We start from the raw sequence: 25089 nt of genomic DNA on the forward strand, positions 1-25089 counted from the left end.
TTAGACGTCGTTTTTTCCAAGAATCGCCGAGTCGTGCTGCTGACATTTGAGTCAATGGGGAACCGGCCAGCTCCAGGCCGAGAGGCCCCACCAGGGTCTGGGCCCCAAAGCGCAGCTGAGCTCCGGAGCCATGGCGCCCTCTGCTGGGAGCCGGCCTGCCTGGCGCAGACGGCTGTGGTCTCCTGAGGGGCAGGGCTGTCCCTGCCGAGCTCTGGGGGGCAGGTGACCCCACTTCCGAGGCCCAGAGGCGCATTCCCTGCAGCCACGTGCCACGCTGACTCCTGGGGGTCCAGCACCCCGCAAACACCCATACTCCCCTTCTCTAAACAGGGCTGCGTGGGGGCGGGGGACCACCACAAAATCTGTCTATGATGTTTGAAAAGAACGTTCACTTACTAACACTGAGACTCAGTGCAGAGCGGCCGGACCCCTGCCCAGACAAGGGCTGTCCGCCTGCCAGGCCCAGCGCGCAGGTGCAGGACCCTGCAGGAGACGAACCACCATGGCGGTGTCTGCCGAGCCCCAGCCCGGGACACGGATCTGTCGAGGGCCGGCTTCCAAACCCAGGGCCACACAGCCCCGCCCCCCGCCCCCCCCCCAGGGTGGCTCTGCTTGAATCCCTCAGACAGGCCAGATCTCGGCACCACGGGCCAGGACAGGCACTCCCCGGCAGCTACACGGGCACCGGCCCACGTGCCCCGGGAACGAGGCGCGGTACCGGCATCACGGCTGCAGGTCTGCCGCCCAGCCTCTCTCTCTGGCGCCGCCGCCTCCTCCTTCACGGCCAGGGTGAACCAGCCCGACAACAAGTCAGGTGCAACCCCGGGGGAGACGCCCGCCCTCCTGGCCTCTGCCCATCACAGACGTGGCAGCACGAGGGCGCACGTTCTGGAGACACGGAGCAGGACGCACACCCGCTCAGCATCCTCCCCGTGAGAAGCCGGCTGGGGGCTCCCAGGGGCCTCAGCAGGGCCGGGCTTTCCCAGGGATGACCCCGCGTGCGCCCCATGGCCCCACGGACCGTGCAGCCTGCACAGGCAGGGCCACCGAGGGCCCCAGCACGCCCAGAACAGACGAGGAAACCCGCCCCGACGAGCAAGCCGGTCAGGACGCCAGGGTGCGTGCTGGCCTGGCCGGCTCCTGGGTGTCCAGGCCCCCCCACCCCCCAGCAGCCGGCCCCCATCCCGGGCACGGTGAGGCCTCCCACCCTCTCTGCTGCTGCAGGCTCAGGCCACGCTGTGCCCTCCAGCTGGAACAACACCCATCCCCAATCACCCAGCCACCTGCTCCTCACCACGAGGTCTCAACCTGGCCACCCTGCTCTCGCCTGCGCCTCCACCCAACAGGGCCTGCGCGCCCATCTGAGCCCACACGGGTCTTGGCCGCACCAACCCTGGGCCCCTCCTGCCGCTCAGCCGCACCCCAGCCCAGCACCGGCTGCCACGCAGAGCCCCGCGGGGTGACCCGGCGGGCCCTCTCTTCCAAGCTGGGTGCAGGTTTCTGGGAGGAGCAAGCTCAGGCTGGAGGTGGCAAGCATGGACCCATGTCCCGCTGGGTTCCGGAACCCGTGTCCCCGGCCAGCCCCGCCCAGGCTGCGACCCCAGCAGGGGCAGGCGGTCCCCTGCCGTGGGCTCTGAGGCTGGGTCCAGGCAGGACGCACACACACCGAGCACGGTGCGGGTCCCCAGCATGCCTGAGCTGGCTCCACAGGAATCCACGAGGATGGACGCCGCACGGACGGGCCCGGGCAGGCCACAGACAGGGGGCCACATGGGCTGGCACTCAGAGGGGCCCTCCGTGCCGAGCAGTCCCCAGCAGAGCCCAGGGGGCTGGCCATGGACCAGCAGGGCCGGCAGGGCACTCACCCGTTGTCCAGACCGTTCTGGCCGAGTTTCCTCCCGATGTCGCCGACCATCACCCCCGGCATGGGAAGAAGGGTCTTCGGGTCCCGAATCTGCACAAAGCAACAAGCAGCCACGGCTGGGACCCCAGGGAGCTCCAGATGGGCGTGGCCAAACACACCAGGGGCTGTCGGGGCTCCCTGTGGGTAGCCTTGGGGTACACGGCGTGGAGGCACTGGGACGAGTCTGTGCTGATGTTACAACGCTCAGGCCTGGAGAGGGGTCGTCCTGGATTGCCCAGGAGGGCCCACAGCAAGGACAGGGTCTACGGGAGACACAAGCGGAGGCCGGCCAGCGAGGGAGTCAAGGTCAGAGCAATGCGGCCCCAGCCAAGGATGCCCGCAGCGCCAGAGCTGGGAGGGGCAGCAAGGGTCCGCCCCTGGAGGAGGGCGTGGTCTGCAGAGACCCTGCCCGCCGACTCCCGGCCCCAGAACCGTGGGAGAATGGTATGTGGGGCACTCGGCCACGGCGGCCACGGGAGCTGCCCACTGCCCGAGGTCCGAGGATGTGGGAACTTCACACTGCCACGAGATTTCAGTGAGACAGTGGCTGTGCATGTCGGTGCCGCTCGGGCAACAGCCAGGGTTAACCTGGTCAGTCCGGTCGCCAACGGAGAAAGCGCCCCTGATCCTCCCCCACCAGGGGATGCGGGCGACACCTAGGGACAGCTTTCTTGCCCTGACTGCTGGCACCCAGTGGGTAGGGGCAGAGACCCCAGCCGGGGACGCCCTGCTCTGAGGAAGCACTGAGCCCGCACGGCTGTCGGTGTGAACGGTCGCGAAGTCACCCCCACGGCGCTGGCCTTCAAAGGGATCTTGCAGGGCCAGTGCTGTGGCGCAGTGGGTGAAGCCGCTGCCTGCAGTGCCGGCATCCGATGTGGGCGCTGGTTCGAGTCCCAGCTGCACCACTTCCCATCCAGCTCTCTGCTGTGGCCTGGGAAAGCAGTAGAGATGGCCCAAGTGCTTGGGCCCTGCACCCATGTTGGAGACCCCGAAGAAGCTCTGGCTTAGGATGGCGCAGCTCCAGCTGATGTGGCCAATTGGGGAGTGAACCAGTGGATGGAAGACCTCTCTCTCTCTGCCTCTGCCTCTCTGTGTAACTCATATAAATAAAGCTTTAAAAAAAGGGGGGGGGGATCTCGGGACGGGCGCTGGAGCAGCAGTGGAGCCACTGCACGCGATGCCGACGGCCCCGCTCCCCTCTCTGCTCCGGCTCCCTGCTAACGCACACCCTGGGAGGCAGCTCGGGATGGCTCTAGGGCTTGGGCCCCTGCCACCCACGTGGGGGGCCGGATGGAGTTCTGGGCTCCTGGCTTCGGCCTGGCCCAGCCCTGGCTGTCGTGGGCATCTGGAGAGGGAACCAGCAGATGGGATATTTCCCCCTCTGCTTTTCAAGTAGGCACGGTTTTAAACGGTGGTTGTTAAACACAGGTGTTGATGCAGCGCCAGCATCCCATACGCTGATTCGAATCCCAGCTGCTCCACTTCCCACCCAGCTCCCGCTAATGCACCTGGGAGAGCAAGGGAAGACGGCCCAGGTGCCTGGGATCCCAAAGCTCCTAGCTCCCGGCTTCAGCCTGGCGCCCGGTCCACGCCAGGCGCACGGCCGGGGCCTGACTCGCGCCGCTGACTCCTGCGACACAGCTCGCACAGCTGTGGCCTCGGGGCGCCGGGGCTGGGGCCGGCAGGGGCGCCCCATTCAGCTCCAGGCTGCACGGAGCGCGGAGCTCCGGCCACACTCCAACCTCGGGGGACAGGGACCGCGCCCCACGGCCGGACACGCACCCCACGGCCGGACACGCACACAAACGCGCCTGCGCGGTGGAGCCGCCCAGAGCCTGTGACGCAATCAGCTGTGCCTGCGCTAGGAAGCCTCCCTGCGCCAGTGACGTCATGGCGCCTACGTAAGGAACCCCCAGACCCCAGGACGGCGTCCGTGGCGGCGTGGGGGTGAGTCCTCGGGGGGCCCGCGCCCCTGCCTCCAGCCCAGCCCCCTGCCGATGCGAGCCACCGTGTAGGGGACGCGGGTGGCGCCCCGCTCCCGGCCCGGCCCGGGCTGCTGCAGGCCTTCGGGGAGTGCGCCCGCGGACGGAAGTTCTCGGTTTCCAATAAAACTTTAAAAACAGAGTTCCCTATGGTGTAGTGTATTTTTTAAAAAGTGATTTTCTCCTCTCAGGAGCGCGCGCACGCGCTCACCCCAACCGGGAAAGCGCGCGGCGTGGGGGCGGGCAGGGAGGGACTGAGCCCACGCGCGGAGGCCCTGGGGCTGCGGGCTCCGCCACCCGACAGCGTTCCCCGGGGAGAGGCCACGTCAGGACCCCTGGGTGTGGATCTTAGGGCGGGGGGGGGGGCGCAAGCCACCGGCCTGTGACAGGTGAGGCCAGGCCAGGGGCTCCGGACGCGGCTGATTCTGGGGAGACCCGGCCAGGCTCGCCCCTACCTGCACGACGAAGGAGTGCAGCCCGTGGCCCCGGCCGTCCGGCGTGTGCAGCTGCGCGAACACCACCGCGTGCGTTGCCGTCTTGCCCATGTTGCCGACCCAAAACTTGGCGGCTTCGAAGTCGGGCGAGTGTATGATGAACTCCTGCGCCGGGGGAGGTGGGGGGGGCAGTCAGGCTACCTTAGCAGCTGGGACACGCGGCGAGCGGCTTCGTCCTCGGCAGAGTCCACTCGCCACGGCCAGCCTCGGGGCAGGCCTTGCTTTCTGAGCAGCGCGTCCGAGCAAGCTTCCCCACAGAGCCGCACGGGAGCCCTTCCCGCCCCCACCCCTGCCGCCTGCAGGCTCCGGGAAGGAGCTGTGTCCCCGGCGTCCGGGGCGGGATGGCGGGATGGACAGACCGTGGCTCCTCCCTTTCCAGAGTTTGGCCAGCAGGGGTGCGGGCGGACCCAGGGAGCACGGCTGGGAGTTGTGCGAATCAGGGGAGCGGAGCCGCAGGAGGAAGTCTTAGGAGTCGGGGCTGAGGCACCTGCATGGGGAGGCCAGTGCGGGGGGGTGGGGGGTGGGGGTGGAGGAATGGGGACCCGGCAGCTGGGTGCACCTGTGGAAGTGGGTCGGGAACCTGGCCGAGATGAGCATCTACGGGTGAAGACACAGCGAGCCACCCCCACAGGCGGCCTTGGCCACCAAGGGAGGGACAGCAGACTGCTGGCCACCGCCTCTGGGCCAGCCGGGGAGCAGCGAAGCCAGGCCCAGTTCCCATCATTCTGCAGGGAGGAAGGGGCGAGGCCACCTGGCGGGAGAGCGGAGCTGGTGCAAGGGCGGTGGGCCGGGGTTTAGTGGAGGGGGGGGGCTGCCAGCCAAGCCTCTGTCCTCAGGGCGGTGGGCTGGGGGTTAGTGTGGGAGTGTGGGGGGGCTGCCAGCCAAGCCTCTGTCCTCAGGGCGGTGGGCTGGGGGTTAGTGTGGGAGTGGGGGGGGGGCTGCCAGCCAAGCCTCTGTCCTCAGGGCGGTGGGCTGGGGGTTAGTGTGGGAGTGTGGGGGGGCTGCCAGCCAAGCCTCTGTCCTCAGGGCGGTGGGCTGGGGGTTAGTGTGGGAGTGGGGGGGGCTGCCAGCCAAGCCTCTGTCCTCTCCTCCCAGGGGCCGCTGGCTCTTCTCTGGCCAGGTCTCCAGCCAGCCTTCCTCACAGCAGTGTGATGCCCCCGCCTGTTGCCTGTGTTTGCAGGTGAGGTGTGTGGGCTCGGGAGACCCCCCCCGGGGGGGGCCCTGCACTGCTGTTCCCCACACACACCCTTCCGGGGCGTCTCCGGCCTGCCGTGGCCTCAGGCTGCTGCCCTGGCAGCTGCCTCCACCCATGACAGCCCTGCCTTGCTCGGCACAGCCAACGCCTCCCCGTGGTGTCTGCGTGTTCCCTCCCCCACAGCACCCACGACAGCACAGACTGATCGGCTGTGCTCACCGCTTCCCGCCCCAGCACACGGTAGGTGCCCGGCAGGCGTCCCTGGTGCCCACGAGTGTGTGACCAGCCCCCCGCGGGAGGCCCCGGCTGCTCATCGTGGCCCGTGTGCCATCATGCTCCGGGCTCCACTGGGAGGAGGCAGGAAGTAATAGCAACGGCCCCCCAGCGCCCCATGCTTCTCAAGGCCCCGTGGGTGCCGGGCTCCCCAGGCCCCTCTGTGTGGCAGTGCACAGCCACGGCAGTCACGGTCACGGGTGCCGTGTCCTGTGCTCCTCTGCGTTCCCGTCACTGGCACCCCGGGCACAGAGTGTGCACCGAATGAATGAATGAATGAGAGCAAGGCCGGGAGCTCAGAGCTTCGCTCTCCAGGAGGGGAGTGGTTCTCGGTCCCTGGGGAGAATGGATGGGGGTCCAGCGCAGGGAGGGGCAGGGTGTGGAGTGCACAGCACTGACCACGCCCTCCTGAGCCGGCTGTCAGGCCCGTCTCCCACCCGAGTTCCTGGGGGACAAGGGTGCGGCCTGTGTCGTCACAGTGCCTCCTGCAGAGGCAGCAGCTGCATGGGCAGTGCCCCGTGGGTGCACCGGGCGTGGCCAGCAGCACCCATGCCACAAAGGGCAGGGAGACAGCAAGGAAGGACTGGGAAACCGGGCCAGGTGGGCGGGAATGGAAGAAGTGGGTTGCTAGCCAAAGGGTCCGACCATAGGCGGCCAGTCCAAAGGGGTCACGGGTCAAGAAGGAGGCATTGGGGCCGGTGCTGTGGCATAGCGGGTGAAGCCGCCACCTGCAGTGCCAGCATCCCATATGAGCACCGGTTCTAGTCCCGGCTGCTCCACTTCTGATCCAGCTCTCTGCTATGGCCTGGGACAGCAGTGGAAGATGGCCCAGGTCCTTGGGCCCCTGCACCCACGTGGGAGACCCGGAAGAAGCTCCTGGCTCCTGGCTTCGGATCGGCCCAGCTCTGGCCGTTGCGGTCATTTGGGGAGTGAACCAGCAGATGGAAGACCTCTCTCTCTCTCCCTCTCTCTCTCTCTCTCTGCCTCTCTGTAACTCTGCTTTTCAAATAAATAAATAAATCTTTTAAAACAAACAAACAAACAAAGTAGGAGGAGGAGGCGGCATCACCAGGGTGGCCAGAACTGCTCGCGGACCCCACACCGGGAGGCTGGCCCCCGAGAAAAGCAGCAGGCTCCACAGCCGTGGCCTCCCTGCCGCACGTGCCCGGGCCTGGTCGGTCCCTCGGCAGGGCTGACGGCGGCCTGGGTCCTGCCTCTCAAGCCCCCGTCTGCTAACCCCGCGTGAGGCGGCTCGCGTGTGTTTTGTCAGCGCACGTGGCGAGAGCAGCTCCTACTCCTCGCGTGGCGCCCGCTGCAGCCCCGCCCCACGCACCTGGGTGGCGGGGTCATAGTGGGCCGTCGTGCGGATGGCCTTGGTGTTGCTCCCGTGGCTCAATTCTGTCAGAGCGAAACATCCAAAAATCTAAACGCCGAAGCACAGACAGCGTGAGTCGAGGGGCCCTCTGTGGTGCTGGGACCGCAGACCACCCCGCGGTGCGGCCGTGGCTGGGCCTGACCGCAGAGCCAGCGTGAGCGGCCGAGTCCTCCACACGCCCGGGCGCTGAGCTCACCTCCATGCTGAAGATCTGCTGAAGGTACTTGAAGTGTCGTTCTGAACCAGAGTTGTAGACCGCTGACCCGAAAATCTGCAGCCATCACAGGTCCGTGAGCAGGTCGGGAGGGGCCCGGAGCCCGCCACGCGCTCGCGTCCCCACCCTGGGAAGCCCGGGTCCTATCCCAGCAGCTTACGTTCCACCGAGTCTCCTGGGACTCAGGATGCCTTCAGAATCCTGGGGGCGTGGCCGGGAGCCGGGAGAGGAGGCCAAGGACAGAGCCCAGCACCCACGAGACCACGCACGCAGCAGGGGCACCAAGGAGGGCGGGGAACGGTGACCTGCCTCCCGCCCCGCTGCCCCGTGACGTTGGATGTCTGTGCTGGGAGCGGCCTTGCCTGGCACGTGTGTGAGGTGCAAACCCGCACAGACAGCTGGGAAATCGGACTTCCCACCCGGAGCTCACAGGCCGTGCGTATTTTAAACAAACGAGTGGCAGACGCGTGACGTCTCCCAGACCGTGCCGCACCCCGCCGCACTCACCAGCAGGTGCAGCAGGCACTTGGCGGCCAGGGACCAGTCGTACATGCCCAGGCAGTGGACCAGCGCCAGCACCTTCAGGGGGCTCTGCAGCAGGTCCTCGGCGCCCAGGAAGTTGTACTCGAAGACCCGCTTGCAGCGCAGGAAGGTGAGCTCCCGGTACCGCTCCAAGGGCAGGGCGGCTCCGGGGCTGCGGGCAAACAGCGGGTCCCCCTCCAGGGCGGAGAAGACGGATTTCTGAAAACGCAGGAGGCGGAGCCGCTGACTCCCGGGCCGGGGACGCGGCTCCGGAGGCCGTGGGCTGCCGAGACTCACGGCCTCACCTGCGCGCCCGGGGGTGGGAACCGAAGCCAGTGATGCATCTGGAAGTAGGGCCTTGGGGGGAATGGGACTAGGCCATCAGGGGGAGCCCCCTCGCAGAGACCACTGTGGCCAGCACCTGCCCTCCAGGTGACCCGGGTAGGGTGCGGTCAGGGAAGAGAGCCTGCCACTGTCACCTGGATGGCTCTCGGCAGTGCTGTTGTTCCATGACCAGGGGCAGGTGCACGCTGACCCCCAGCCCTCAGCCGCCCAGGGCCACGCCTTTGTCCCCAAGTGCCCCCCATTACACACCAGGGACCCGGGCCCTGTCCCCTTCCGTATCTTGCAGCACCGTCCGCCTCCTGCTGTACAACCCCCAAATGAGCTGGAGGAGTGCGTGCAGAACCCCAGAGCCGGGTCGGCCCGCCGGGCACACAGGAAGCCAATCACCGACTCGGCTGCGGGGAGGGGGCCTTTGTCACAGGTGCATGGAGCCGAGAGCAGGGAGGGGCTCTGGCTCTGTTCCTGGGCTCCCTGTGGGGGCTCTCGCTCCGTTCCCAGGCTCCCCGCGGGAGGCAAGGCCGAGTCTGATCCAAAGGCGGAGACCAGCAGTGCGTGCTCCGCTCTGGCTGGGCAGCCGTAGGGCCTGCTCGCTTCCTGGGCAGCGGCACAGGTGGGCTCTGGCCTGTGTCGAGGGGTGGACTGCGTGTGACTTTCTGGGATCCAGGCTCGAGGCCGCCGAAAACCACGTGGCTCTGTATCTAGCACAAGGATTCGGCGATCGGGGTGAAAAACAGAAGCCACGGCCTGCAGTGGGGGTCGTGATGGTGAGAGCAGGGGCTGGCGCGTGGCACCCACCACGTCCACCCCAGGCACAGCTGTGGTGCCCACCACATCCACCCAGGCCCAGCTGTGCCCACCACGTCCCCCCCAGGCACAGCCATGCCCACCACGTCCACCCCAGGCACAGCCGTGTTCACCATGTCTCCCCCAGGCCCAGCCATGCCCACCATGTCCACCCCAGGCACAGCCGTGCCCATCATGTCCACCCAGGCACAGCCACGGCACCTACCACGTCCCCCCCAGGCCCAGCCGTGCCTACCACGTCCACCCCAGGCACAGCTGTGGTGCCCACCACGTTCCCCCCACAGGCCCAGCTGTGCCCACCACATCCACCCAGGCCCAGCCGTGCCCACCATGTCCACCCCAGGCACAGCCGTGCCCATCATGTCCACCCAGGCACAGCCATGGCACCCACCGTGTTCCCCCCAGGCACAGCATGCCTACCACGTCCACCCCAGACACAGCTGTGGTGCCCACCACGTTCCCCCCCAGGCCCAGCTGTGCCCACCACATCCACCCAGGCCCAGCCGTGCCCACCACGTCCCCCCCAGGCCCAGCCGTGCCCACCACGTCCACCCCAGGCACAGCCGTGCCCACCACATCCACCCCAGGCACAGCTGTGTTCACCACGTCCCCCCCAGGCCCAGCCGTGCCCACCACGTCCACCCCAGGCCCAGCCGTGCCCACCACATCCCTCCCAGGCCCAGCTGTGCCCACCATGTCCCCCCAAGGCACAGCCGAGCCCACCATGCTCACCCTAGGCACAGCCATGGCACCCACCGTGTTCCCCCCAGGCACAGCATGCCTACCACGTCCACCCCAGGCACAGCTGTGGTGCCCACCACGTTCCCCCCCAGGCCCAGCCGTGCCCACCACATCCACCCAGGCCCAGCTGTGCCCACCACGTCCCCCCCAGGCACAGCTGTGCCCACCACGTTCCCCCCCAGGCCCAGCCGTGCCCACCACATCCACCCCAGGCCCAGCCGTGCCCACCACGTCCACCCCAGGCCCAGCTGTGCCTACCACGTCCACCCCAGGCACAGCTGTGTTCACCACGTCCCCCCCAGGCCCAGCCGTGCCCACCACGTCCACCCCAGGCCCAGCCGTGCCCACCACATCCACCCAGGCCCAGCTGTGCCCACCATGTCCCCCCAAGGCACAGCCGAGCCCACCATGCTCACCCTAGGCACAGCCATGGCACCCACCATGTTCCCCCCAGGCACAGCCATGCCTACCACGTCCACCCCAGGCACAGCTGTGGTGCCCACCACATCAACCCAAACACAGCCGTGCCCACCACGTCCCCCCCAGGCCCAGCTGTGCCCACCACGTTCCCCCCCAGGCCCAGCCGTGCCCACCACGTCCACCCCAGGCCCAGCCGTGCCCACCACGTCCACCCAGGCCCAGCCGTGCCCACCACATCCACCCCAGGCACAGCCGTGCCCACCACATCCACCCAGGCCCAGCTGTGCCCACCACGTCCCCCCCAGGCCCAGCCGTGCCCACCACGTCCACCCCAGGCACAGCTGTGGTGCCCACCACGTCCCCCCCAGGCCCAGCTGTGCCCACCACGTCCCCCCCAGGCCCAGCCGTGCCCACCACGTCCACCCCAGGCACAGCTGTGTTCACCACGTCCCCCCCAGGCCCAGCCGTGCCCACCACGTCCACCCCAGGCCCAGCCGTGCCCACCACGTCCACTCCAGGCACAGCCGTGCCCACCACGTCCCCCCCAGGCATGGCCACGCTGGGCCCCCCCACCTCACGAGCTGAGCTCCACTAAGGACCTAAGACGAGACCCTGGGACGCGACAGGTCTTCACCCGGGGCTGCCGGACCCTCTGGTGGGGAGTCTCACACACGGCCTCTCTGAAGCTCTCTGTGATTAGACCCGCAGGCTCATGGGAGGCCCCCTGGACAGGGCACGAGCACGCTCCGTCCCCTGCTGTGTGACGCCCTGTGCCCCCGACTCCACCGGCAGGACGCCGTCACCAGACTAGTCTGAGAGCTCAGGGAGCCCCTCCCCCTCGCGACGCCAGTGGCCACAGGTGCTTCACTGTGGTGACACGCAGCCGACTGCCGCCGAGCAGTGGGGGCGGGAGTGGGTGGTGGTCACAACCGCACCTTACGGGAAACAGGCGGAGGGGTCGGGAAGTGGGGGCCAGTGAAGCCCAGGCTGCGGGAGGGACCCACCCACCCACCCACGCCGCACGTGGTTCTGTGCCCATCCTGAGGCCTGGCGGGCGCTTGGAGGTGAACCGTGTCCGGGCAGGACCGCGGTGGAGGTGCGACCAGCCGGGAGGCCCACGTTTACAGTGAGAATCGGGAGCAGGCTGGAGCAGGCCGGAAGGGGGGCGAGCGAGGAGAGAGCCTTTTCGGGACACAGGTCGCCGCAGGGGTTCTGGCAGACCAACAGGGGCCGCGTGCCAGGCACCAGGAACAGAGGCCTGGAGGCACGGCCGAGGCTTCCTGGCAGGCAGGCCTGGTGCGTGGAGCCCCAGGGTGCCCATGGCTGCCTTGGCTTCGCTCCCTGGGCTCAGCCGTGAGGCACCCGGGGCCGCCGTGTGGGCAGCAGGCCTGTGTCGTGGTGAGGCTGGCTCTGCAGGCCCTCAGGGTGCTGCGTGCCGGGGGGGGGGGGGGTCGGTGCAGTGTCCCCTGATTTCAGAGGAGAGCCTGGGAGGCCAGCAGGCTGGCTGCACGGGGAGCCACGTGGGGACCCCAGAGAGGCGGAGGTGCTGATGTGGGCGGCCAGGGAGCCAGGAGCCTGCTGGCAGTGCCCTGCGGCCCTGCACCACCCAGACCCCACCCCTCCCCGCCAATCTAACAGGGCTGCAGGCTGGCACGCCCACCCCCCACCACGTCCTCAGCCTGCTCCCTTCGTGCAGGAGGCCCCAGGATGGCCGTGCGTATGACTCGCGGGGACGCCATAGCCCCCGCAAACTGTGTGTTCAGTTAGGGCCCCGCTCGGGAGGCACAGTGGCGCTCCAAGAGCAATTGCTGGGGGGAGGGGCTGGCACCCGAACTCTGGGGGGCAGTCGTTACTCTTTCCCGCACTCAGGTCTGAGGGCGCACGGCCCCTTTAAACGAATCCTGTCTCTAGGCGCTGCTTCGCACGCTCATCTCCCGCACACTCAAGGATTTGGAGCAAACCCAGCATGGCCGTGGCCCTGGACGGGGCCGTGGCTGTACCACTGCCAGCAACGTGAAACGCCCTCCAGGGAAAGCCTCAGAGGGAGCCCAGGGGGCCCAGGGAGAGCCCTGTCTCGGGGGGCCAGGGAGAGCCCTGTCTCGGGGGCCCAGGGAGAGCCCTGTCTCGGGGGGCCAGGGAGAGCACTGTCTCGGGGGGCCAGGGAGAGCCCTGTCTCGGGGGCCCAGGGAGAGCCCTGTCTCGGGGGGCCAGGGAGAGCCCTGTCTCGGGGGGCCAGGGAGAGCCCTGTCTCGGGGGGCCAGGGAGAGCCCTGTCTCGGGGGCCCAGGGAGAGACCTGTCTCAGAGGGGCCCAGGGAGAGACCTGTCTCAGAGGGGCCCAGGGAGAGACCTGTCTCAGAGGGGCCCAGGGAGAGACCTGTCTCAGAGGGGCCCAGGGAGAGACCTGTCTCAGAGGGGGCCCAGGGAGAGACCTGTCTCGGGGGGGCCAGGGAGAGACCTGTCTCAGGGGGCCCAGGGAGAGACCTGTCTCGGGGGGCCAGGGAGAGACCTGTCTCGGGGGGGCCAGGGAGAGACCTGTCTCAGAGGGGCCAGGGAGAGCCCTGTCTCGGGGGGGCCCAGGGAGAGACCTGTCTCGGGGGGGGCCAGGGAGAGACCTGTCTCAGAGGGGCCCAGGGAGAGACCTGTCTCAGAGGGGCCCAGGGAGAGACCTGTCTCAGAGGGGCCCAGGGAGAGACCTGTCTCAGAGGGGCCCAGGGAGAGACCTGTCTCAGAGGGGGCCAGGGAGAGACCTGTCTCGGGGGCCCAGGGAGAGACCTGTCTCAGAGGGGGCCCAGGGAGAGACCTGTCTCAGAGGGGGCCAGGGAGAGCCCTGTCTCAGGGGGGCCAGGGAGAGTCCTGTCTCAGGGGGCCCAGGGAGAGCCCTGTCTCAGAGGGGGCCAGGGAGAGACCTGTCTCAGAGGGGGCCCAGGGAGAGACCTGTCTCGGGGGGGGGGGGCAGGGAGAGACCTGTCTCAGGGGGGCCAAGGAGAGCCCTGTCTCGGGGGGGCCCAGGGAAGACCTCAGAGGGGGCCCAGGGAGAGTCCTGTCACAGGGCGGAGTCACTGCAGAGCCCCCCCCCCAGCAGTATTTGATGGGGTGCAAGGCCAGGCCTGCCCAAGACAGGGGATGGCTGGGCGTGCACTTCAGGATGCCCGCTCCTCCTATCTCGCTCTCTGGCCCCTGGAAAGGAGATGAGCACCCACTGCCCGCCCGCCCGCCCTGCTGGCTTGGATCTGGAAGGGCTCTGAGCCGGAGGGAGGAGACTTGGACTTCAGTGAAAGCTGGACCGAGTTCTGACTTCGGAACGGTTGGGGACAGGCCATCGTGTGCACGGACGCGAGGTTCAGAGGTGAACCTTCTCCCACACACTCGGGTTAGAGCCCCAGGGCCTTACGTTCGTGGTACTACAAAGGTTACGGGGTTCAGAGAGGCTGGACTGGCCCGGGGCATCAGGGTGGGGGCTGTGACCGTGCCCTGGTGGCTCCCTGCCCACCACATGGACACACACACGCTCCCCGTGTGACCGCGTCCTGGTGGCTCCCTGCACGGCCACATGGACACACACACGCTCCCTGTGTGACTCCAACCTGGTGGCTCCCTGCCCACCACATGGACACACACACGCTCCCCGTGTGACCGCGTCCTGGTGGCTCCCTGCACGGCCACATGGACACACACGCGCTCCCCGTGTGACCACGCCCTGGTGGCTCCCTGCGCGCCACATGGATACACACACGCTCCCCGTGTGACCGCGTCCTGGTGGCTCCCTGCGCACCACATGGACACACACACGCTCCCCGTGTGACTGCACCCTGGTGGCTCCCTGCGCGCCACATGGACACACACACGCTCCCCGTGTGACCGCGTCCTGGTGGCTCCCTGCGCGCCACATGGACACACACACGCTCCCCGAATGACCGCGTCCTGGTGGCTCCCTGCACGGCCACATGGACACACACACGCTCCCCGTGTGACTGCACCCTGGTGGCTCCCTGCGCGCCACATGGACACACACACGCTCCCCGTGTGACCGCGTCCTGGTGGCTCCCTGCGCGCCACATGGACACACACACGCTCCCCGTGTGACCGCGCCCTGGTGGCTCCCTGCGCGCCACATGGACACACACACGCTCCCCGTGTGACCGCGTCCTGGTGGCTCCCTGCGCGCCACATGGACACACACACGCTCCCCGTGTGACCGCGCCCTGGTGGCTCCCTGCGCGCAACATGGACACACACACGCTCCCCGTGTGACCGCATCCTGGTGGCTCCCTGCGCGCCACATGGACACACACGCGCTCCCCGTGTGACCACGTCCTGGTGGCTCCCTGCGCGGCCACATGGACACACACACGCTCCCCGTGTGACCAGGTCCTGGTGGCTCCCTGTGCGCCACATGGACACACACACGCTCCCCGTGTGACCACGCCCTGGTGGCTCCCTGCGCGGCCACATGGACACACACACGCTCCCCGTGTGACCACGTCCTGGTGGCTCCCTGCGCGCCACATGGACACACACACGCTCCCCGTGTGACTGCACCCTGGTGGCTCCCTGCGCGCCACATGGACACACACATGCTCCCCGTGTGACCACGCCCTGGTGGCTCCCTGCGCGCCACATGGACACACACACGCTCCCCGTGTGACCGCGCCCCGGTGGCTCCCTGCGCGGCCACATGGACACACACACGCTCCCCGTGTGACCGCGTCCCGGTGGCTCCCTGCGTGCCACATGGACACACACACGCTCCCCGTGTGACCGCGTCCTGGTGGCTCCCTGCGCGGCCACATGGACACACACACGCTCCCCGTGTGACCGCGTCCTGGTGGCTCCCTGCGCGGCCACATGGACACACACACGCTCCCCGTGTGACCGCGTCCTGGTGGCTCCCTGCGCGGCCACATGGACACACACACGCTCCCCGTGTGACCACGTCCTGGTGGCTCCCTGCGCGCCACATGGACACACACACGCTCCCCGTGTGACTGTACTTCGGTGGCTCCCTGCGCGCCACATGGACACATACACGCTCCCCGTGTGACCGCGCCCTGGTGGCTCCCTGCACGGCCACATGGACACACACGCGCTCCCCGTGTGACCGCGCCCTGGTGGCTCCCTGCACGGCCACATGGACACACACACGCTCCCCGTGTGACCGCGCCCTGGTGGCTCCCTGTGCGGCCACATGGACACACACACGCTCCCCATGTGACCGCGCCCTGGTGGCTCCCTGCGCGGCCACATGGACACACACACTCCCCTTCTCACCCATGAGACCTGAGCCCAGTCTGCACCACACAGCAGGAGGCCATGGCCAGGGGCCCAGCCGACGGCGGTCACTGTGTCTGTCTGAGCCTTCCCTCCCTGAAGTCGGCAGCCGCGGACATTTTGTCACAGTTGTGCAAAGCTGGCGAGAGCCCCCAGGGACCCCCAGACAGATGAGGATGGCTCCTGGGGGGAGGGCTGGGGAGCTCATGCCTGCACTCCTGGCGGGTCAGAGAGGAGGCCCCTGCTGGGGACCCCCGGGCAGCCTGCACCCCGGCGCTCACCTTGAAACGCAGCATGTCCTCGCCGTCCCAGAACAGCGCCAGCTGCCTCCAGTTAAAGGACGCCCGGGCCCGGTACTCGTGGAGGGGCCCCCGGGGCGGGGCGGGCAGCAAAGCCTCGGCGCCGGCTTCCACCGTGGGCGCCATCGCGCGGCCGACCTGCAAGAGCACACAGCCCGGTCAGGGAGTCCACCCCATCCCGTCCCGCCCGCCGCCCAGCGGACCCCTGCACGCCCAGCGCCGTGTCACAGTGCGAGGAAAACGGGCCCTCGCTCCGGGAGGACCGCGGAGTTCCAAGAGCCTCGGCCAGGGGGCCGGCACCTGCTCTGCAAAGGCCAGGTGAGGCGAGCCCCCCTCCACTCCGGAACACAGGCTGGCCAGGGGACGGGCGAGGCGAGGGCCGTCCGGGGCTGCGGCCGGGGCGCTGAGGCAAACGGCAGCGGCAAGCCCGGGCTCGTGGGTCCCGGGGCGTGGGAGGCTTGTCCCGCACTGCCACGGCCTTGCCCACAGCACCTGAGAAACCAAACCCAGGGCCCACGGAGCTTCTGCTCTGGGGTCCAGCCCGCGCGGGCCGGGCCGCCCTGGCCACAGCGCCCAGCCCAGCAGTCACGGGCGACCGGCCGCAGCTTTCGCCTTGGTCTCCGCCAGCCAAAGCGCAGGCTCCCACCACAGAACTGTCCCGGAACCGTCCAGGTGTGCGGGCTCGCCAGGACACCTGACAGCAGTGGCCTGCGACCCCAGGCCCACGGGAGCCCGGGGGGCCGAGCCCCAGTGCGGACCCCAGCTTCACTCCAGAAGACCCAGGGGCAGCAGTTGACCACTGCCCCCTCACCGCCCTCCCAGTCTCGCAAGCAAAGTGCGGGAGCAGGAGCGGCCGCCCCCGCCCTCCCCCAGCAGCGCCTGTCCCCGTCACGACACTGGAGACGGAGACGGGAGCAGAGGCCCCGCCTACAGCAGAAGGCAAGAATAACGAGCGATTCGGCAAGGGAGAGCCATGCAGAAAAGAGCAGAGAAACCGGGAATGAAAGGCGGCTCTGAGACCGGCAGAGCTGGCGATCCGGCAGTGGCCGACCGCGGGAAACCAGAGAAGACACACGGCCCCAGCAGGCATCGGAGGGGACACTGCTGCCCACGCTAAGGGAACGCCAAGGGCTAGAGGGACTGCCCCGGGCCGCGGAGTGCCAGCAACCAGCCAAGTTGCCAGGATGCCGCAGCCTCCCAAAACAGACCCAAGGCAGCCGAAAATCCCAACAGTCCCCAGAGGGCGGGAGGGCTTGGGTGAGCCATGAAGAACGACCCACAGAGAAGCAGCAGAGGCTCCCGAGGGCTCCCCCAAACACCTGGAGAACAGCATCACTCACACGCTCACAACAAGCCAGCACAAGGAAGGAAACCCTTCCCGGAGGCAAAAGGCTGGCTGGGCCCCAGACATGCTCGGCCAGGCTGTAGTGAATCCAGCACCAGCAGAACGGACTGTGTGCCAGGACCGCTGGGGCCTGTGCCGGGTGCCTGGCGTCCCGAGCTCTGAGCCCAGCGCGCCTAGGAAGAAGGGCTGACGACGGCGGGCAGATCCCGGGGCCAGGCAGGGCGTCCTGCACGGCACACACCCTCACCAGGACCGCGGGGATCCTGGCACCCAAAAGCCCCAGCAGTGCCGCCACCCCCGGGACGCGCACAGCCCACACCGGAGCGCCTGGTCGGAGCCCTGGCTGTGCCCCGATCCCAGCTTCCCCCCAGCATGTGCCCTGCTTAGCAGGGAGACGGCTCAAGCAGTCAGATTCCTGCCACCCACACGGGACACCTGCGTCCAGTTCCTGATGGACGGCTTCCACCCCACGGCTGTTGTGTGGGCGCTCAGAGTGTGACCATGGGATGGCAGCTCTCTCTGCGTCTCTGTCTATCGCACTGCCTCTCAAATAAATAAAAAGTTAAATAATAATCCCGGGGCCGGCACTGTGGCACAGCAGGTTAAGCTGCGGCCTGCAGCACCGGCATTCCATATAGACACAGGTTCAAGTCCCGACTGCTCCACTTCTGACCCAGCTCCCTGTTAATGTGCCTAGGAAAGCAACAGAAGATGGCCCACGTCCATGGGCCCCTGCCACTCATGTGTGAGACCCGGAAGAAGCCCCTGGTGCCTGGATTCATCCTGGCCCAGCTCTGGCCCTTGCAGCCCTGTGGGGAGTGAGCCAGTGGATGGAAGCCCTCTCTCTCTCTAACTCTGAATTTCATATAAATAAATAGATCTTAACACACACACACACACGTACACGCACACAGGAGAGCTGTGCTCACACATGCACACACACACAAGGCAGCTACCATTCGTCGGGGTGAAAGGCTGTATTTCCCCCAAGATTAGAACCAGGACAAGGACGCCTGCTCTCACCACCTCCACCCACAGGGCACAAGGGGCACAGCGGCAGGAGGAAGCGCATTGCCCCGTCTGCTTCTCCGTTGGCTGACGGCCAGGTGGGCGGTGGAGCCCTAGGAATCCACTGAAACACCGCTGGATAGGTTAGCGTGGCCGGCCGGCAGGTGCCAGCATTCGCACTCCGTCACCCAGCTGACCGGAGCCTTGTTAGGACAGCGAGAGCCCGACAGGCAACCCGGGAAGTCCACGAGGCTGGATCTCAGCACCCTGAACGCCTTTTACGCCCGTAAGAGGACAGCCCGGCGATAGAACCGGCAAAGGACCGAACGGCGCGCTCGCCCAAGACGCGCAGACGGCCCAGCAGCCCACGCAAAGACGACTCGGAGCAGGCCCCGGAGTGGCGCCGCAGCCCGGCTGGGGCTGGGGACCCCTGCGCCCGCCCGAGGCCCAGCTGGGCTCCCTACTCCGGCTTCCGGCCGGCTCGCACCCGAGGAGGGCTTCGGCCCTGCAGCCACGGGGAGACCTGGCTGGACTGACGTGGCCTCGCCCTGGGCCTCGTGGGTACTCGGAGAGTGAACCTGCGGGTGGGCGCTCTCCCTCTCGCAAATAATAATAGAAAAAAAGGAAAAAAAGAGGGAAAGGCAAACTGAGACCACCATGGGGCACCGCCTCCCGCCCAGCAAGAAGGTACAGCCGAGGCGGGGCTGGGGCGGGGCCGGAGTCGGGGGCGGGGCTGGGGCGGGGCCTTGGCGGGTGGAGGGCGGGACCGAGCAGAGGCGTGGCCGGGGCGTGGCGGGCCGAGGGCGGGGCCTTGGCGGGTGGAGGGCGGGACCGAGCAGAGGCGGGGCGGGCCGAGGGCGTGGCAGAGGCGGGGAGTGGGCCGAGGGCGGGGCTGGAGCTGGGGCGGGGCCTTGGCGGGTGGAGGGCGGGACCGAGCAGAGGCGTGGCAGAGGCGGGGGCGGGCCGAGGGCGGGGCCAGGGCGGGGCCGGGCCGGGGCCAGCGCGGCGCTCAGTCATTCAGGAAAACAGCTGGCGGGCTCCTGCGATGCGCTCGCTCCAGAGAACTGAAAACCGGAGGGAGCGCCACAACAGCACCACCCCGACATCCAGGGGACCCGGCCCGCGCGCCCAGGCCGGGGAGGAAGGCACGGAGCACAGACGACCCCGCGGGTGGGCTCCGGAACCGGCACGGAGAGGTGGGCCGCAGCTTCCGCGCGTGTCTGAAAGCCACGCGTGCGCAGGATTTCGGATGAGTCGCTCGTGCCGGGGCCGCGGCCAGGGTCCCGGCCCCCTTCGGGCGATGCACACGCACTGGCGCGGCGGTGGCACAAGCCCTGACCTTCGGCTGCAGGGTGGATCACTCATCGGGAAAGCAGCCTTCAAAGGACAAGGCAGAGCCCGGGCAGAGCCGGGCGCTGAGGACCTCGGACAGGGGCGCGGCCGGCGTGGCTCGGGGTGGAGACACCCCCACACCCCGTGCTGCACACCAGGGTGCCGGGCTATGACTCCTGGCTCCGGCTCCTGACTCGCTTCCTGCCAGCGCAGACCAACCCAGCTCTGCTGTGGCCTGGGAAAGCAGTGGAGGATGGCCCAAGCCCTTGGGCCCCTGCACCCACATGGGAGACCTGGAGGAAGCTCCTGGCTCCTGGCTTCGGCCTGGCCCAGCTCCAGCCGTTGTGGTTATTTGGAGCGTGAACCAGCAGATAGAGGACCTCTGTCTCTAACTCTGTCTTTCAAATAAAAAATTAAATCTTAAAAAAAAAATTCTCCCACTCTGGGGTCTGAGAAAGAAAGAGAGAAAGCAAGCCAGCCTGGACTGAGGTTCCCCCCCCCCCCCAGCTCCGCCCGGCCGGGCCCAGCAGCCGCAGGCACTCGGGCAGTGAACCAGTGGACGCAAGCTCTCTCTGCCTCTCAAAACTAAAACAGAGTAATCCCAGAGCAAGCCCCGTGTCTTCCTGGATTTGTCCGCACGTGGCCTGCCACCCCCTCCCCCCACCATCCAGTCCAGGCCCAGGGGCGCGCTTGGCGCTGCGGGACACTGAACGCAGGCCCGGCCGCCCCAGCCTGTCCGGGCCGCCAGCCTCGCACCCACGGCGCCGTTTAACTCCTTTCTGCCCCATGAACTCCGGCACAGCGACCGCGAGCGCCCGGTGCAGCCGAGGGCACACACGGCTACGGGGGCTCCACAAGCCCGGGTGCCCACGACCGGCAGGGAGACCAGCGCCTCTGGGGTGAAAGACTCCCCAGGGTCACGCGCCTGCTCCGGACAGCGCGCACCCCAAACCCCGCGACCCCGGGACGAGCGAGGGCAGCGGCCCGAGCAGGGTGGCCGTGCAGGCGGCGGCCGGGCACCACACCGGAGCTGGCCCGGGGGTGGTCAGGCTCCCGCCACTGTCCCGGGAGGCCCCGACACCAGACCCCACCCGGCCGGCCAGCAGCCAGGTGCCCAGTGCCCCCCTCGGGCGCAGGCGGCGCCGCACACGGAGTCCCCTGGGACCAGAGGTCAAGGTCCCCCGGGGCGGCCGCGCGCGCCCTCGGGGGACAAGGCCTCGCCGGCCTCCGCCGCTTCCGCCCCCGGCACCACGCCCTGCCCTCGCCCCGACCTCCGGGTTCCTCGGTCCGCGGCGGTGCGCTGTCCCGCACACAGCAGGCGCTCGGCGCGGTCCGTCCCTGCGGCCGCCGCCGCCTCCCGCACGCTCAGCCTCGGAGCGCCCCCTCCCGGCCTCCTTCCGCTGTGGGCGGGGCAGGGCGCGCTCCTCTGACGTCATCGCGCCGCCCGTCGCCTAGCAACGGCGGACGCCTTCGCCAAGGCCGCGTGCAGCAGGGCTCCAGGGGGCTCGCCCGCCGCCGGGTCGGGCCGGGGGTCTCCAGGCGACAGGGCCGGGACGCACCGCAGGGAACTCCGCCCCTCCCATGCCGGCTCTGCACACCTGCTGCCCCAGGATGCCCGGGACCCCCACGGCCACGGCGGACCTGCCGTGACGGACGTCTGTCCCAGAGGTCGTCATGGGCACGGAATCCCGCCCTGCAGCTCGCTCCTACAAGTTGTATGGAATAACTGGGGCGCCACCCCTACCCAACACCAGGGGGCAGCCAAAGCGGGGTGCTCCCGGTTCCCCTTGAGCTGGTGAATGCCAGCTCTGGTCTCTGAGTGGGCACTGCTCCGGCTCATGTCTGTGCCTGTGCTTGGAATTCTCACAGAGACAAGCAGGTGGACTACGACCCCTGGGGGCCCGGTGCACCCCGGCGGCGGGGACACCCAGGGCTGCCTGAGGCCCGGGGAGGCGTCCTCGTGGGGAGTGCGTGCGCGTGTGCAGGGGCTCTCGTGAGCATTTCTCGTTTCCCCCACCGAGGCCTCCCGACTCCGTTTTGTGGGTGTTTGACAGAAGGTAGTCCGCTGTGATGGTGCAGGAATGAGCCGGAGAGGGGAGTTAACACGCAGACCCCGGGGGAAGGCCTGGGAGCTGCAGGTGCAGGTGTGGGGGCGGGGAGCTGAGAGGTCTCATCATCAGTGCACCTGCCCTGCCCGCCCGGGGCTCAGCGGGTTTGGGCCCGGTGCCTTCACCGTGGAGTTCTCTGGGTTCTTGACTGGCTTTAACGTCGTCATACCCAGATGTGACTCCAGCTTTGCCTCGGGACCACCTTCTGTGCATCCCGCTCCTGGCCGTGGCCGTGGCCCGCCCCCTTGTGGGCCTCAGAGCCCTGGGGGCCTGTGTGACAGGAGACAAGGCTGCAGGCCTGTGTGGAGACAGGTGGGGGGGGGGGAGCGGTGGGCAGAGCGCAAGGGGCCACGCTGTCCTCGGGGCTGTGTGGCTGCAGCCGGGCGGAGGGAGATGGAGGGGAAAGAATGGCAGCTTATGGTGACCCCGCTTCCTGGTAAGCCTGCCGGAGCAGCGAGCAGGGCCGGTGGCACCCTGGCCTGAACCGTGCGGGGTGGGGCTGCTCCTTAGGAACCCTGCACCTCCGTCCCCTTCCTCCCTGCCCGTCCTGGGTGCCTGCAATTACCCGAACCTGTGCGAGCCCTCTGGCCTCTGCTGATCCCTGCGGGGTTAGGGGATGGTTCCAGTCTGTCTCCCAGGGACCCACGTGCCGGGAACCTGGGTCCCAGTGAGGCTGTGTGGGGAGGTGGTGGGCTCAGAGGGCGAGGGAGGCGGCCCTGGGCCCCCCGGCCCCACGCCTCAGCCTGGCCCAGCAGCCTCGGGCTGGGGCAGCTGTGCCTTCCCGGGGGGCAGCCTTGTGACACGCTCCTAGTCACGGTGAGCTTTCCCTCAGCAGGTGCCCGAGGGCAAGAGTGTGGGATAAACCAGTAGAAACCAGCCAGGCTCTCCCCATGCCAGTCCTGGGGGGAGGCACAGCAAAACAGCCTCGGCCATCAGAAGGAAACAAAGCATGCCGGTGAGCTGGGGGGGGGGCTGCCTGCTGGGGGGTTGGGGGGCTGCCTGGTGGGGTGGGGGGAGCCCCGCCTGGGGAGGGGACATTTCAGGTGGTTCTTTGGGGAAAAAAATTATTTATTTATGTATCTGAAAGGCACAGCATCAAAGAAGGGGGGAAGGAGGAGAGAGAAAGAGGGGTCTTCCGTCTGCTGGTTCACGGCTCCAATGGCCAGGGCTGGGCCAAGCCAAAGCCTGGAGCCAGGAGCGCCACCCCGACCTCCCAGGTGGATGTCAGGGCCCCATCTACTGCCTTCCCAGGCACGGTAGCAGGAAGCTGAGTGAGCAGCAGAGCAGCTGTGGCCGGCGCTGGGGCCCGGCAGGTTAAGCCTCTGCCTGCGGCGCTGGCATCCCATAGGGGCACCAGTTCCTGTTCCCATCCAGCTCTCTGCTACGGCCTAGAAAGCGGCAGAACATGGCCCCTGCACCCACATGGGAGACCCAGGAGAAGCTCCTGGCTTCAGACCAGCCCAGCTCCAGCCACTGGGGAGCGAACCAGAGGATGGAAAACCTCTCTCACCGTCTCTCCCTCTCTCTGTAACTCCATCTCTCAAATAAACACATCTTTAAAAAAAATTAAAAAGAGCAGCTGGGACTCAGACCGGCGCTCCTATATGGGACGCCGGCATTGCAAGCAGGGCCCTACCTTAACCTGCGGTGCTGCGACACCAGCCTCCGGTGACCTGAGCGGGAGTCTAGGACCGCACGCTCCTGGCAGAGAAAATGCCCAGGAAAAGCCCGCAGGTGGACGTGCACTTGGCCAGACGGAAGAGCAGAGGCCTTGTAGCAGCCACCATGCATCAGGGCAGTGAGGCTGGCCCGCAGGCAGGCGCCCGGCGGCGAGGGGTGGCAGGGGAGGCAGGAGCCAGCAGGCAGGTGAGCGGGACCCGCTTCAGCAGGGCGGTTTCCAGCAAGGAGCCGGCAGGATCTGGGGCAGGGACGCCGTCCCGTGTCTTTCTGTGGGAGGGGCCGAGTCGCGCACTTTCCAGCTCATCACTGGCTGGCGTTGTCTTCCGTTCTGGAATCAGGCTACGGCTCCTCCCGCAAAGCGGGCTCATGTTCCGGAAGGTTCTGTGGGTGGAAGAGGGCCGAGACAGGGACCGGTCCCTTCAAGGTCGCTTTCCTTGTAAGGTGGGGGCAGGGAGACGGAACAGCAGAAACCCAGACTGTTGGCCGGGAATCAGGTCAGTTAGCTCCAGGCTACCTTTTGCTGTGTAATGATTAAGGCAGGGGCCGGAGCTTGGCATAGCAGGTAAAGCTGCCGCCTGGTACGGGCATCCCATATGGGCGCCGGTTCAAGTCCCAGTGGCTCCACTTCCGATCCAGCTCTCTGCTATGGCCTGGGAAAGCAGTGGAAGATGGCCCAAGTCCTTGGGCCCCTGCACCCACATGGGAGACCCGGAAGAAGCGCCTGGCTCCTGGCTTTGGATTGGCACAGCTCCAGCCGTTGTGGCCAATTGGGGAGTGAACCAGTGGATGGAAGACCTCTCTCTCTCTCTCTCTCTCTCTGCCTCTCCTCTCTCTGCGTAACTCTGACTTTCAAAATAAATAACCAAATAAATCTTTTAAAAAAAAAAAAAAAGGATTAAGGCAGAGGAGCTGCGTGGCCAGGCCAGTTGAAACGCGCCTGTTGGAATTCTCTCCGACTCCCCTTGCTGGGGCGGGGAGGTGGGCTCTGGCCTGAGCGACTCCAGTCTGATTTGTGCTGTTGGGCCCAGGGCTCGAGCTTCCTCCAGAGTAATGTTGAGGCCATTCCCCGTCCCCCGAGACACTGGCTCTGGGCTCTGTGACCGCTCACTCCAAAATCTGAGGCCTGCAGGTCTCTGTGACATGTGGACGGCGTCGGAATTGGAAAACCAGTCAGCCAGGGAAGCTGGGGCTCGGGCAGGGGCTGGGCGTCCCGTGAGCTTGGGTTCGCTTATAGAGTGGGGGTGCACTGCTGCTAGTGTTAGAGTGGCGCGTGGCCCCGAGTTACGCTGAAAACCAAGGAACCCCTCACATGAAGTCCGAGAGCGTGGTGATGGCTCACGGGAGGCCCAGAAGGGCAGCAGCCACATTCCCGCGCATTGGGGCCGACGCAAAGCTCACTCCCTCGTCCACGCGTGGATGCCTCCCGGGCCCCTGGCTGCGGGCTCCTCCCTCACGGCCACGGCCACGGCCACGGCCAGCTTCACTGCAGAGCTCCTGCTGCCTGCAGCCGGCCACAGGGCGTCGTCAGCGCCGGACACAGCACAGCCCCGGGGCGGCCCACGGGCCGGGCAGTGTGAAGGCACAGGCCTGGGGACCCTGGCATGTTTGCTTTTGCTGTAGCCGAGAAACCACGGTGGACTCCTTGGCTTGCCGCCGTTGGGATTGCACAACTTGGGTCTTGGGGTGAACGGGAAAAAAAACAAAGCCCTTTGACCCCAGGCCGCGGGGATAAGCAGGAGTGACGCCCGGTGTAGCGCCAGCCCCACCGCACGCGCGCCCC

General features: G+C 67.7%; 1 protein-coding gene across 1 annotated transcript in view; it reads right to left on the reverse strand.

The window, feature by feature from the left end:
• ACOX3 (acyl-CoA oxidase 3, pristanoyl) overlaps positions 1 to 20899 on the reverse strand; it is a 42705-nt gene extending 21806 nt beyond the window's left edge. The window contains exons 1-7 of the mRNA XM_062213284.1: positions 20793 to 20899; positions 15819 to 15974; positions 7944 to 8177; positions 7419 to 7493; positions 7181 to 7270; positions 4341 to 4484; positions 1866 to 1954 (exon numbers count right to left, since the gene is read on the reverse strand). Of these exons, the coding sequence (XP_062069268.1) occupies positions 1866 to 1954; positions 4341 to 4484; positions 7181 to 7270; positions 7419 to 7493; positions 7944 to 8177; positions 15819 to 15962 (776 nt within the window). The 5' untranslated portion in view covers positions 15963 to 15974; positions 20793 to 20899. The remainder of the gene's footprint in view (positions 1 to 1865; positions 1955 to 4340; positions 4485 to 7180; positions 7271 to 7418; positions 7494 to 7943; positions 8178 to 15818; positions 15975 to 20792) is intronic.
• Between the last annotated feature and the right edge of the window lie 4190 nt (positions 20900 to 25089).

The sequence above is a fragment of the Lepus europaeus genome, chromosome 16, assembly GCF_033115175.1.
Source record: "Lepus europaeus isolate LE1 chromosome 16, mLepTim1.pri, whole genome shotgun sequence".
Lineage (NCBI taxonomy): Eukaryota > Metazoa > Chordata > Mammalia > Lagomorpha > Leporidae > Lepus > Lepus europaeus.